This window comes from Aplidium turbinatum, chromosome 2 (assembly GCF_918807975.1).
Source record: "Aplidium turbinatum chromosome 2, kaAplTurb1.1, whole genome shotgun sequence".
Lineage (NCBI taxonomy): Eukaryota > Metazoa > Chordata > Ascidiacea > Aplousobranchia > Polyclinidae > Aplidium > Aplidium turbinatum.
The window spans coordinates 44,860,395-44,874,994 of NC_137473.1; the positions used below are offsets into that span (position 1 = coordinate 44,860,395).

At 38.8% G+C, this 14,600-nt stretch overlaps 1 protein-coding gene across 1 annotated transcript; it reads left to right on the forward strand.

The window, feature by feature from the left end:
- Positions 1-4,386: 4,386 nt before the first annotated feature.
- Positions 4,387-9,746, forward strand: LOC145765162 (GDP-Man:Man(3)GlcNAc(2)-PP-Dol alpha-1,2-mannosyltransferase-like). Its single transcript, XM_082576938.1, has 8 exons — positions 4,387-4,602; positions 5,497-5,751; positions 6,093-6,275; positions 6,582-6,825; positions 7,377-7,476; positions 7,986-8,138; positions 8,664-8,740; positions 9,252-9,746. The coding sequence occupies exons 1-8, from the start codon at positions 4,388-4,390 to the stop codon at positions 9,465-9,467; spliced, it is 1,443 nt and encodes a 480-aa protein (XP_082433064.1). The 5' UTR covers position 4,387; the 3' UTR covers positions 9,468-9,746.
- Positions 9,747-14,600: the final 4,854 nt, after the last annotated feature.

The window sequence follows — 14,600 nt, forward strand, 5'->3', positions numbered from 1 at the left end:
AGTTTATTTGTCATTTACAAATTTTACAGCGCATTCTCATGTTTCCAAGACGTAGCAAGGGACATGGTTGAGTGAGTTTCTAGTCTATTCTAATGTTACGTTATCTCCGTTCTATGTCTTTACAGGTTTACTGTTGCTGACGCTGTAGAAGTCAGAGCTCAGAAGTGCTTGAAAAGCAGTGTGCTGAAAAAGTAGTGAGAATCTAATCCGTAGGCTACCCGATAGAGCCTGCTGTGAATGTGCCTTACTGTACCGGCAGCAGTGGCCGAGTGGTTAGCGCGTTGGGCTCGCTGTCGAGAGCCTGCATGTTCGACTCCAGCCACCCGCACTGCTGTTGTTTCTCTGGGCAAGAAACTTTACAATAATTGCCTCTACCCAGTGATCGATTTCGAGTAATGGGTAGTACCAAATTTAAGTCATAAGTAGAGTAGACAACCGGAAACAGACATTGCCGTCGGCTGCAGCGTGGGTCAGGTGTATGTCGGAAGGCGTACACCGATGCATAGCGCTCAAGTCCGCTTTCCCGCAATGCAGGATAAAGATAAACAAACAAACAAACTCTGTTGCTAACACTACATTGTAGATTGTACTGCTGATATTAATGGTAAAGTGGGCTAAATACAGCAAAAATTTCCACGAAACATGTGCTGTATGAAAGAAAAACAGTTTAAGAACTGGTTACAATCGAGCGATGGAGGCAAAAAGGTATGACAAAACTGAGGCTAAGCAGTTCTGTTATGAAGTATGCCTAACAGAGACATCCAAAAGATTGTAGCTGTGTCAGTGTTAGAACGTCTCACGAGGGGTCTGGGGGGGCGAAGCGAAGCCCCCCAGAAGTTGGAAAACATAGTTCCCGCGCCCCCCTGCTATAAATTGGGCTACTTTGGGAGCAAATTTGCTACTTTTTTGGCTACTTTTTTTTTCAAAATCTGACAACCCTGTGCGACTTCGGAATTGAATTGACCTGAATTAGTGAAGTCCTGAACCTGAACCACATTTATGTTTCATGGTCTTCTTCTTTCGTTTGAGACTAGATCAAATTTCAGGGCAGGTGGTGGAGAGCCAGGTGAGTGTAGCTTCGTCCAGCGTTGCTATACCATGCGTTCCATTTGGTGCCTTGTAGATGGGACATTCGAGAACGACATGGTCAGCAGTTTGTTCCTCCGCGCCGCATTCGCAGGCCGATGAGGGAGCCAGACCCCACTTGTGCATGTTGGAATGGAAGCGACCGACTCCGGTTCGGATTCTGTTGAGCTTGACCCAAGTCGGCCGAGGAAGGTCCATACCAGGGGGGCGCGCCACCGGGTGGGGCATAAAACCATGTAGTTTGGTGTCGGTGGCGCACCATGCTGCATTCCAAGTGTCTTCCATGAAGTGTGCTGCGCTGATGGCACGATCGCTGAATGGTTGTAGTAATTCAACAGCAGCTGGCACAAAGGGGTGTCTTGACTTTAGTTGCCGGGGAGATTCCTGAGGTGGGATGTTGAGTTTTGCATGGAGCAAGTGGTCAGGATCCCCCGCCCGGCGAGCCAGGTGTATAATGGCTCCCTTTCGGCGAAGCTCAGCAGGTTGGATGCCTGCAAGGATTATGTTTCATGGTGATGTGGTGATTACGACTGTCACCACGGCAATGTTAACAGTTATGGCTTGAACTTTCTGGTTTTATTGGGACTTACCGAAGCTCAGCTAGGATCTATAGGTTTAAAGTTTGATTACCTTGTCCTGTTGGATTCACAACATTCTATGGACGCTACAGTACACTTTCTAAGTACCGGTACCTTGATTTTATGGTACCCGGTCAGTTGGTCGACAGGACAATTGGTCGACAGACATTTGGTCGACAAGACAGTTGGTCGACAGGACGTTAGGTCGACAGAACGATTCATTTTAGGGTTAGTCAACTAACCTTAACCCTAATCCTAACTCTAACCCTAAAATGAATCGTTCTGTCGACCTAACGTCCTGTCGACCAACTGTCTTGTCGACCAATTGTCCTGTCGACCAAATGTCTGTCGACCAATCGACCGTGCACCAATTTTATGTGGTCGTAATACCATCATATATTGGATATAGAAAGGAGCAATCTACCTGGGCATTGTTAATGTCGCAAACCTAATTGTTTAATCACAGTTTCAGGCGAAAAACAAATACTGTAGGTGAGGTTTGCAAACATAAACTACCTTTACAGTACAATGACATATTGCATTGCAATGTATAGAGATAGAGAGGATGGTTCAGTGGACACAGAACAGTTAAACGAAGTTAGTTTACCACTCCCATCAGCAACCAGTCATCTGTTTGAGTCCCCAAAGGCAGATAACAGCAAACAAACAGGTATCTTCCATTTCTCAAAATAAAACTGAACTTCCAAAAGCAAGCATGTTCAGCTCAGTTTGTTTTTATTACTGACCATCACAACAACAAAAAAACAATACATGACAAACATAGCAGAGGTCCAGAAAAAGGTAGAAGCGACAAAACGCGGACGTTATAACGTGCATGATACCAAAGCAGGACCATCAGTTTAAAATATAGCACGGTCGCAACACCGGGTGCAACCTAGTTCATACCCTGAACAGTTCGTACCCTCAGTTCGTACCCTGAAAAGATCGAGAGAAAAATTGAAAAAAGCCGAAGTCACTGATCGCAGTTTAATAGCACAAAGCCAAACTCGCTGCAATCGGAGTTCCCGCAAACAAACTCGAGGGTTAGCGGAAACTGTGGAAAATCTTTGCGGAAACTGCGATCAGTGCAGGTTAGGGTTAGAGCATGGATTACTCTATGGTTAGGGTAAAGGTTACAGGTAACTGCAGTTAGCGGAAACTGCGATCAGCGAGGGTTAGGGTTAGAGCATAGATTACTCTATGGTTAGGGTAAAGATTAGTGGAAACTTCGGGAAAATGTTTGCGGAAACTGCGATCAGTGAGGGTTAGGGTTAGAGAGCATAGATTACTCGATTGTTAGAGTTAGGGCCGAGTTAGGGTAAGCGGAAACTGCGGTTAGCGGAAATTGCGGAAAAATGTTTGTGGAAACTGCGATCAGCGAGGGTTAGGGTTAGAGCATAGATTACTCTATGGTTAGAGACTTAGGGTTAGCGGAAACTGCGGTTAGCGGAAACTGCGGAAAAATGTTTGCGGAAACTGTAATCAGCGAAGGTTAGGGTTAGCGGAAACTGCGATGAGCGAGGGTTAGCATTAAGGTAAGGGTTACGGATAGGGTTGGCGGAAACTGCGATCAGCGACTTTGGGTTTGTGCTATCTTTCTCTTGATCTTTTCAGGGGGAAAATTTTGAAATGTTTGCGAAAACTGCGATTAGCGACTTCCGCTTTTTTTAATTTTTTCTCTCGATTTTTTTCAGGGTACGAACTGAGGGTATGAACTAGGTTGCATCCCGCAACACCTGTTAAAGCTACTTTCCAATTGAGCAACTTTAACTGTAGAGAAACATCAACAAATTGACAAGCACTCAAACTAAAGTAATCGCTTGCTAGTGAAGTTTCATTTGAATAAAAGGAATATGCGTAGACTACTTCTTTGTAGATGATACTTTAAACGCTAAGAGATGCAAGGATTTCCAGTTTTGTGACCATAGTGATGATTGTGGTGCATGGATTTTAGGTTCAAAAAGTTATTTACATTTTCTTAACATGAAAAGAAAGCTTTAAATTTATTGCCAAGTTTCAGCATAAATTTTGCTACAAACAAAAAGGTGGTAATCATATCAGGACCCCACAAAACGGATGTCGTAATACTGGTGATGCATGTTAATAAATGTAAGCAGAGCAATTTAAGACAGTCAGCACAAGGTTGAATAGTGAATACTCACCAGAACAGTAGAATTCCATTTATTGGTAGAAGCGATTGTACAGAATGTGTGGCATAAATTAATGGTGTGATACTGAGTGATGAGTTCAGCCTCATGGACAAAACACTTGTCCATCGCTGTTAATTCTAGTTATTGTACAAGCAGCTACTGAAAAGACATTTACATTATGCAGTATGTAAGTTCTACTTTCTAGTAGACTGTTGTATTTTAGTTTGCAATCATACAAATTGGCGTATTGTCAATGTAACTTGTCAATTGTTGTAGGTTATTGAAGTAGTTTTTCTGTTTTGTACACTTGTGTGTCATTAGATTCATTGTTATTGAGTGATGGTTGATGCAATGACTACGCTACTTATGGTGCCTTTCTTTTTCATCTTGGTCATGTCATGTTGTTACTTTTTATAATATGACGTATTGCGTTAAAAATTTTAATCACTAAACAAAAAGTATAGGCTGGTGTAAAATATGTTTATGATATGGAAGTCTAGTGAATTCATTTGTTTTGATAGAGGCATTTAATCATTCTAAACCTGGCTAAATAACTTTTTTTTAGTTTTCAATATGATATTTATAATATTGTACATAAGTACACTTGCGTTACTTACTGCTTTTGTAGTATTCCTGGCGCTTAAGATACTTGTTGTAGTCATATACTACAAACAAAAACAAAAGCGCAAAACACAAAATGCTGTCGTTGGGTTTTTCCATCCTTACTGCAATGCTGGTGGGGGAGGTGAAAGAGTGCTTTGGTGTGCCATAAGATCTCTTCAAAATACGTAAGTGTACACTACACTTATGTTTATGTCATCATCATCAGGTTTTGATATTTAACATACAGGTTTTGTGGGGCATTTCTACAGTTCTACACTTGTAGGCCCCACTCTAGAAGACTGGCTAGCTGCACGGCGCACGCATGGCAGATTGCACATCATTTCTACAATTCTCATGGTCACACTTTTGATAATTTAAGTTACTGCTACATGAGAATTATATCATCACTTATATTGAGACCTCAAACTGGAAAAACAATTTTGGTAAAGTTTAATTTTATTGATCATTATTCACCAATTTTGGAAAGATATATAGTCCAAACATTATATTGCTGCAAAAATAGTAGGGTAGGGTATAGTAGGGTACCAGTTATTGTGAAAGTAAGCATTGCCAGCAAAACTTTAATGTTTTAGTAGTTTATTTCATAAGCTTCATAAATTATTAATCAGTAATCACATAAGTGAATCCATTTAAAATCAAGAACTTGAACATGCCTCAAAGCCAATATGTTAAAAACTTGGATATGCAGAATGCAGATACTTTGTTAAATGGAACTTTAACCCTGCTTTTTAAACTCTAAAATAGTTTATTGGGGGTCAGATTAATTGAGAATGTATTTAGATCAGAAGTAGAAAAGTGTTTAAAGTCTTGTTTTTGTAACATTTTTACAAAGGTACAAATACAAAAGCTTTATAATATTGTACTGACTCACATAGGATCCCTATTTATTAAATGAACAATAACGTCACTCCCACAACTTTTAATTTGAAACAACATTAAATAAGATAAAAAATACATGATATATAAAATAGTGAAACTTTACAATAGAAATGGTTTAACACGATCACAGGAATGAACAGATGATTTAAAACAGTGTAACGTCACCAATTGTTGTTTAGATATCCTTTTGTACAGTGTGTTGTGTATACTGGTGATACTGAGTCATCTCCAGATGAAATCCTTCAGAAGGCTAAGGAAACTTTTGGAATCTCTCTGCCTAAGAATGTTGAGTTTGTGTTTCTTCACAAAAGAAATTGGGTTGAAGCGGCTCGTTATCCAATCCTTACACTTCTTGGACAAAGCCTTGGGTCCGTAGTGTTGGGAATGGAAGCACTCGTTTCTTCACCCCCGGACATTTTTATTGACACAATGGGGTAAGAATACAGATCACCAATATGCAGGCTTGTATAATGTATATCTGCATGTGTCGAAGATAAATTTTGTTTAAGAATGAAAATGCTTTCGGTGATTCTTGAATCCTGTGAATAGCGTTGCTATTGTTTCTTGTATTCACTGATATTGTGTATTTTGTGACAACTACACTGTACAAAATTTGGTGAAGTACAGAAGTGAAGAAAATTCAAAGCAAATGAATTTTTCTTAGTATAATAAGCCATTTCTTGATGAAGCAGAATGAGTTTATGTTTTCATGAATTTGTTTTCAAAACTTCATGTTTTCATGGATTGATTAAAGTGAAAATGCATTTTTTTACAGTTACTCTTTCACACTTCCAGTCTTCAAATATCTGGGTGGATGTAGAACTGGATGTTATGTCCACTATCCCACAATCAGCACAGACATGCTAAGCATTGTTGAGAGCAGAAGTGGTGCATTCAACAACCGGCCAGTGATTGCTCAAAGCAAAATACTGACGAATATCAAAATTATTTACTATAGGTGAGGTGCATATTGCCATGTTGTGCATCTTTTTCAAAGGGGATTTGCAATTTACTTTTTTTGTTTTGAGAAACATGTGAGTCCGCTGTGCTGTTCAACACTTGCTTAGAATTGACATTAATCTAATAGCATTTGTAGCTTGCATTTTAAGCACGATATTTGTTTGTATCGGTAACTGTTGGGTTGATAAACTGCTATTCTGACCGAAATTTACTCCAACAAACGAATGTGGTTATTTCCTTTACTTAAATTTAATGATTTTATTCATGTAGTATCTTTGAATATAAATAAATGTTACATCTACAGAATATTTGCATACATCTATGGCGTGGCGGGCTGTCGCGCTGATGTCGTGATAGTTAATTCGTCGTGGACTTACGGACACATTGAAGCACTGTGGGCGAAGAACACCATTCATAAAATATTCCCTCCTTGCGACATCACCGGCTTCTTGCAACTTGCCTTGGAAGGTCGCTACGAAGACTCTTCTTTGCCTAAAATCATAATTTCTATCGGACAGTTCCGTCCAGAAAAGAACCATAAACTGCAGGTATGTTAAAAAACAAGAAAGAACAGCCTCTGGTGCAGACAGCTAGGATATCCCTAAACTAAAGTTAAAGAAACAAAAAAATCTAATTTTGAATTACGTACATTACCTTTACTGTTAAAATTTCTCCTCCGGACGCAGCAAATTTCTCCCTAAAAAGACATTCTTCTCCTATTGGAAACCACTGCAATAATTTCTGACATTAGTTTGCTCTTATTTTGGAATCAACTAGTGTTTATGGTTCGCAAGTGGAAGGACGTCTCGAAAAGCATTCTGTTGGATTAAGATTGGTAGAATTACGATTATAACATCTGGGTTATGATGACTTATGATAAGTTGCTGAGTGTAGTGCTGGCACTTTGCTACCACCCTCGTACATCAATAAATAAATTATAGTACATCCAACTGAAAGGATAAGAAAACGCTATATATATATTTCATTTAAAACTTTTTCATAACTTGTTCAGTGTTCTTCTACAATTCAGCCGTCATAGCCTCATGTGCAGTAGTTGCATTGATTTGATCTGCGTTTTGTGAATTTTCTGTTTCTGCAGATTCAAGCCTTCCATCATTTTTTATCTGATATAGAAGAGTCTGAAAAAGATGATTACCAGCTAGTTCTTGTTGGCGGTTGCAGAAATGAAGGAGATGAAAGTAATTTGATGCATATAAATTTAGTAATAATTATAACAACATTTATATAGCGCCATATCCACAGTGCAAACTATGCTCCTGGGCGCTGTTTTTCACAGCTTAGATTTAACTGCATGGTTTTCATTCGTTCTACTCCGATTGTTTTGTTTAAATTTAATTTTCCAGCCAAAAATCGTTTTTTTTTTTATGACAATGATTCAAAAGTTGCTATCATTGATATCACAAATTTGTTTTCCGACCGAGCCAAAAATTAAATTTTGTTGTATATTATGCCCATTGCAATGTTTCCTCACAGGAGTTAAATGTTAACTGTCGACTCATGTCTAAAAGAGCATTTAGCCAGCTGATAGAATTTGCGTTGTGAAATGCGAACGTTTTTGCTTCGTTGTTTATTGATTGTGTGAATCCATGCTCTTCGTCATGCTGTTTTCTAGAGTAGTACTGTATAGTCCACACACACACACACAACTTTGTACGCTTGTACTTTCATCAACTTGTTTCATTTTTAGTGAGAGTGGCGGAGTTAAAATCATTGGCATCTCAACTTGATGTCATTGGCAAAGTGTTGTTTAAAACCAACATTTCGTACCAAGAGTTGAAAGAATTACTGGCAAGAGCGGAAGTTGGAATTCACACGATGTCCAACGAACATTTTGGAATTGGTAAGCTCACAATGCAGCCTAGCAAGGTCTGAGGATTAACTGTAGCGATAATGTATAAAGGAACTGTTCATATGAGGGATGGATCCAGCCTCTAATTTTTGGGGGGTGCTGCTGAAATCTATTTTCATTCAAGGAGGTCCATCAGTGTGGCACTGTCAAAATGTGTCTCTGCTGTATTTGGCATACTGATAAGCATTCATGTTGTTGTCGGAATTGTTGTCGCATGCTATAAAGGAGCTACAGGGTTTAATTCGTCAAGGCCAATCTGAATTTAGAAGAAATCGGAAATTCACGTTGTGAGAGATTGAAAACAAATGTTTTTCTGCGAAAAATAAGATTTAATTTCAAATTTTTTTATTTTAATTTCATCATAAAAATATTGACTAGCGAAGCTATCATTATCACATTCCAGCGAAAGCCGACACGACGAAGTTACCCTATATACAAAAGCCGTCACAATAATCTTTATAACACTTGTGTACTTACTTTGCACTATTTTGTAATGCCTTTTTTGCTGCCACTTAGGAGTCGTGGAATTTCAAGCTGCGGGCGTGCTTGCATTGGCACACAAGTCCGGTGGACCCAAAATGGACATCGTTCTGGTAACGTTTCGGATTTGCTTTTTGTTAACTTACAAAATTGTTTGGTAACTGATGTAATTGTGATTTCTAGCTTTTAATGAAGTTTGAAATTTCATAGATAGACCATTCAGTCGGAACAGGATTACAGTTATTGAAGCCAAACTTCCGAGCCAACGTTTTTAATGTAGCACATCTTGAAATAGAATTTCATCTATTGTAGCCTGTAATTCGGAAAATCTTACCCTTAAAGTGACTAGAATCAATTTCTTTTCTCAACTTGAATAGGTGTGTCTTCAGGCTACGTTTTTTTAAACTCAATGTGTAGCTTTGGACCTGCAGGGGGAAAATTGGCTGCTGACTTTGAAAACCGCGCGAAAAAAATGAATCGGTAAAAACAGTTACGCGCGCGTAACCATTAATGGTTGCACTTCCAGAAATATGCAAATGTGACAAAAAGTTTCTGGAAAAAAAAGTCGCGTCCGGGTAGTCATAAATTTCATTTTTAAGTTAATCATTAATACAATTTGTTCAGGGGAGCAACGAGGAGAATTGTACAGGGTTTCTTGCAGACAGCATTGAATCCTACTCTCAAGCTTTGACGAAGATATTTGAAATTTCAATCAGTAAAAGAACTGAAATTGCTCAACGCGCAAGGCAATCTTGCGAACGATTTAGTGAAAGAAATTTTGATAAGGATTTTTTAAGCGCTATTTCAGTGATAATCAAAGAAACAAAAAAATTACAATGATGCAATTGAAGAATTTGATTGCACTTATAATCATTGCATAAGGTATTTAAAACGCTTTCCATTTTGAGTTACATCAATGCTCCGAATAGGGTAGGCCAACTGAATTGTGATTTTTTTTACACCGACTTACCGATCAATAAATGTTGTGTTTGAGCAGTCATCTTTATGTTTTGAGTTGCATGGAACCGTAACCCGTAATTACTATTTTCATTACATTTGCGGCTTTCTCGCATTACCTATCGCAAGTAATCAGTGAAATACAAGTTGTTGCTTTTCGAACACGAATTGGAATTCTTTAGTTTGTCGGGTAGAAATTTTTGCTACCGGTATGTTGTGTTTTGAATCTTTATCCTCGGACTGGGAAAGCTTCTTGCAGAGCTTAATCCTGGCAGTTTTGCATGCTTGTAGTGGCTTTGATCCACTGACGCAGGCCCGGTCACCGAGATTGACAGAGTAAAGTTTCCGATTGTTGAAGTTTTGTTGCCAGGGAATTATTCTATCTATTAATTTGGCCTAAGCATCCTCTGTTTCGTGTACGGTAGCCTAAAGTCTTAGCCTACTACTGCACTTGTATAACTGTAGGGTAGGTACTATAAGTCTGTCATTTCCTTGCACTTATCCGCCTGATACTTTTTTTTCTATGTATTGTTTAGTAGGGTGTCCCACTTTTAGGCGACTTTTCAGGAAAATTAGGTTCGGGTCAAATTCTGAATGGATTTTCGTCACTGATTTCAAAAGTGACGTTATTTTTTTCATTATGACGTCATCTTGATGTGCCAGCTAGCGGATTTTTGCTGTTTTGGCCTTATCACGAATATGGTAAGAGCTAGAGACTTGGAACTTGTGCCAAAATGACCGGAAGGGACGATTTCCTATTTGTTGTCAATGCAATATGAAACGCTAACTGCAACAGAAAAGGAGTTATTTTGAAAAAACATGTTTTTGCTCATTTTTGGACAAAAAATGAGAAACACGGCAATTTTGCTACAGTGATGCTTTTATTTCGATTGTTAAGTTGCTCCACCTTGTTTAGCAATTAAGTACAGTGGTAGTAGTAGACTAGTAGTGGTACACACTCTTAAATGTTTCTTCCATGTAAATGAGATTTATTTTACACACGCAAAAAGCTTTTTGGAAGACAAAATGAAAGGCCCTAATGCATACGAAGATGGTGGTTTGATGAACATAATTAAGAAAATATCAAAACTTAAGCCACAACATCTGAAAGTCCGACAATATTGTAACGTTTCATCGCAGCTATAGCCGCAAATCATTTAAAAGCCAAGATCTTATAGTTTTCTGAGCACAAGAAAGAAGCTAAGATTCATCTTTTCGGAGCGACCATATGTGTCTTCTTGCTATGGCAGTTCATTTAGTGATGAATGTTTCAGGAAATTTGAAACTTCTACTTTTTTATCGTCAAGAAAAGTTGTCCCATGCGCGTTGAATAACAACAGCGAGTGGTTACTTAAGATTGCTAATTTTTGGGTATTGTGTTGGGCCTCAGGATATCTCTAAACTTCAACGTATGGTTTCTTTGCCAGCATTTTAGTCATCCATCTTCAACCTTCCGCTGCTGAAGTTCCCTCAATTGGTTGGTACTGTTACAAGAGATTTATTACTTGCATATAAATCTGTGGATGAACCAGTATTCAACGCTGTTCTGAAACATTTCGTTAAGCATGCATCCCAATGGTTAAGCCCTAAAAACGTTACTTTAGTTCTCCACGCTGAAGCTCCGCCTTTTGCTGCTGATGCGGCAAGACAGAAAAGTTTTCCAAGAAACGTTGATATCGAGCAGACGCTTTTGAAGCGTGACAACTTAAGTGATTTTTTTCTCCGAAGAAAGTAAGATGGCTCCACGCATGGCATGTTTTTCATCTCCATCAGTGTTTTTGCGTATGATCAACAACAACAATCGAGGAACAGAGCGCTTTATTGGCAGACTGAAACGCGTTGTGAACGGCTTGATTCGAGATGATCAAGATGATTTGGTCAAAACAGACTTGCGCATTTGTGCTGCTTTGCACAGTATGGTGTGATATTGTATCTTTAACTTTGCAAACTGTAAACCTAAATATATGTAAACCTTATGCATAGTACGCGATGACGAACCAGGCAAAAATTAAAACCTAAAATGCAATCACATTGCAAAATACAACACAAACATAAAATTCATCAGCCTGATTGCTGGACGAGTATATGCTACTCGCCCAACAACATCTGAGCGTAAAAAAAAAAAAAAAAAAAAAAAAATAATCCCATTGAACTGTGTTGTGTTTCTCGGCAGTCGAGTCAACAGAACTGTGTTGTGTCGTTGAATGGTGGTTTTGTTTGATAGATCTTTGAACGAAATGATCAAGGGTTTAAAGTTATCTAGTATTAGTAATTGCAATATGCATGTAAAAATCAATGCTGAGGTATATAATCAATTGTAAATACAATATGCTAGACTAAACTACCACTGTACTTAATTGTTAAACAATGTGGCGCAGCACAGCAACTTAACAACCGAAATAAAAGCGTCACAGTAGCAAAATTGCCGTGTTTCTCATATTTTTGTCCAAAATGAGCAAAAACATGTTTTTTCAAAATAACTCCTTTTCTGTTGCAGTTAGCGTTTCATATTGTATTGACAACAAATAGGAAACCGTCCCTTCCAGTCATTTTGGCACAAGTTTCAAGTCTCTAGCTCTTACCATATTCGTGATAAGGCCAAAATAGCATATTCAGAATTTGACCAGAACCTAATTTTCCTGAAAAGTCGCCTAAAACTGGGACATCCTATTGTTTAGGCTTACCTCTAACGTGTTCTGTTACAATAACCAGACATTTCACTTACTGAAGTTTTAATTAACTTAAAAGTATGATATCTATACAGAACATAAAGACATACGTAAACAGAAAAGAACACCATTACTCTGTAAACATAGGAACCTAACACCAGCTAACAAACTCAAGACTGCAACGAGTTGAAAACACAAAACACCGCGTGTACCAATAAAGAAAGAATGCCTGCGTCCGAAACAAAATATTAATGACGTCACACACGCTAATCAGAAGAGCGCAATTTCATTACAATCTCCTCCACCAAAATGATGAGAATATTAATAACGAATACACAGCAAATATAATAACACGGTAGTTTAAAAAGAACACATTTAGTAAGAAAGCCTATCAGGAGGTTTACCTTCTCTTGATGATCGCCAACCCACTTCAGTTTGTGCTTTCACAACCTTTTTGGGCGAGTGGTCAACTTCGACAAGCGTTAAATGGGTAGTCCTATCATCTGCTGGGCTGACTCCCATGCTATCAGGTTCAAGCACGCCCTCTTGTGACGGAGGTGAAGACGAAGGTCCTGTGGGGGCAAGATCTCTGGCAGATACAGTGGCTTCATGACCATTTTCGAAACGTACACGAGCATAAATCGAATTACTTTCAAGAATCTCGGCACTGTCAACAAGAGGTTCATATTTAGTGTTTCGCACATGCCGTCTAACATACACACTACACAGGGCCATCTTCGAGCCAAGTCGGGACAGAAGTGCCAAACGATGATCGTCGTGAAAACTTAAACAAGCGATCGTGAGGGGTTTCGTTTGTGGCAGTATTAAGCAATGATCGGATCGAATGCAAAACCTTGGGTAACACAGCTTCCCAGTGGGCAGTAGCCTACGTAAATTTTTCGATTTTAAACACAGTTTTATGGCAGTCCACACAATACCATTGTAACGTTCACATTGAGCATTGCCTTGGAGGTTATATACAGAAGTGAAACTAGTCGCAACAGACAAATTTCTCAAGTACTCTTTTAACCTCTGAGAAAATTTAAACGCTTTGGCGTTATCAGAATGGATAAGAATGGATCCATTCTGGAAGGAAATATCAGAATGGATAATGCTAGGCGTACCGTATACTGAAAACAAATTATGCAAACATGAAATCATAGTATCGCCACTGGTATCAGCACAAGGAAATACAAACGGAAAGCGAGAATATACTCATCCACAATAGTAAGAAAATAACGATTTTTAGAAACTGATGGTATTGGGCCTTTAAAATCTATGTTCAGTCTCTCAAACGGTTGGGTAGATTTGATTAAAGTAGCATTTGGTGGCTTATAAAATCGTGGCTTTACTTCACAGCATACTTCACAATTAGCAGTCAAACGTCGAACATCTTCAACTGAATACGGTAAATTTTTCATACGAATAAAATAAAACATTCTTGTCACCCCTGGGTGACATAATTTGTCGTGAATTTCGTACAGTGTCTGCTGTGCTGGCACAATATGCTCTTGAAATAGCATCTGGTGCTACGTTCAAAGTCCCAGGCCTATAGATAATGTCGTAAGAAAATTGTGAAAGTTCAGCTCTCCATCGGAGAATTTTGTCGTTTTTAATTTTGCCATGATTTTTGTTGTCAAACATAAACTTTACCGAATTTTGATCGGTAACGAGGCTAAAACGACGGCCGTGGAGAAAATGCGACCATTTTCGAACAGCTTCCACTATTGCCGTGGCCTCTTTCTCAACACTTGCATGATGCTTCTCATTGCGATTCAAAGTGCGAGAGAAAAATGCAACCGGTTTACCGTTTTGTTGAAGTATTGCTGACAGTGCTACGTCCGACGCATCGGTTTCAACACAAAAAGGCAAATTTTCATCAATTATAGCTTGCAACGTCGCGTCCGCTAACACTTGTTTTGAGTTTTTAAACGCGTTTTCAGCATCTTGAGTCAATGGAAATGATGCTGTTTCCGTTAGAGGCTTTATCTTATCCGAATACTTCGGTATCCAACGTGCATAGTAGCCTATGCAAATAACCCGACAATTCGTCGTAGAGCCTTTGCACTCCGGGGCACAGGCATTTGAAGGAGGGGCCTTACTCTTTCCGGATCTGGGATTGTAGTTCCATTTTGAATTCTATATCCTAGAAGATCAATTGTTTCACATGAGTACTTGCACTTTTTTTGGTTAAAAGTAAGGTTGCAGTCTTTAGCAACATCCAGGAAATGACGCAGATTTTCATCGTGCTCCTGTTTTGTTTTGCCACACACTGTTACATTGTCTAAGTAAGCAAAAGTACTTTTACAAGAATGTCGATCAATAATGTCATCTATAATTCTTTGAA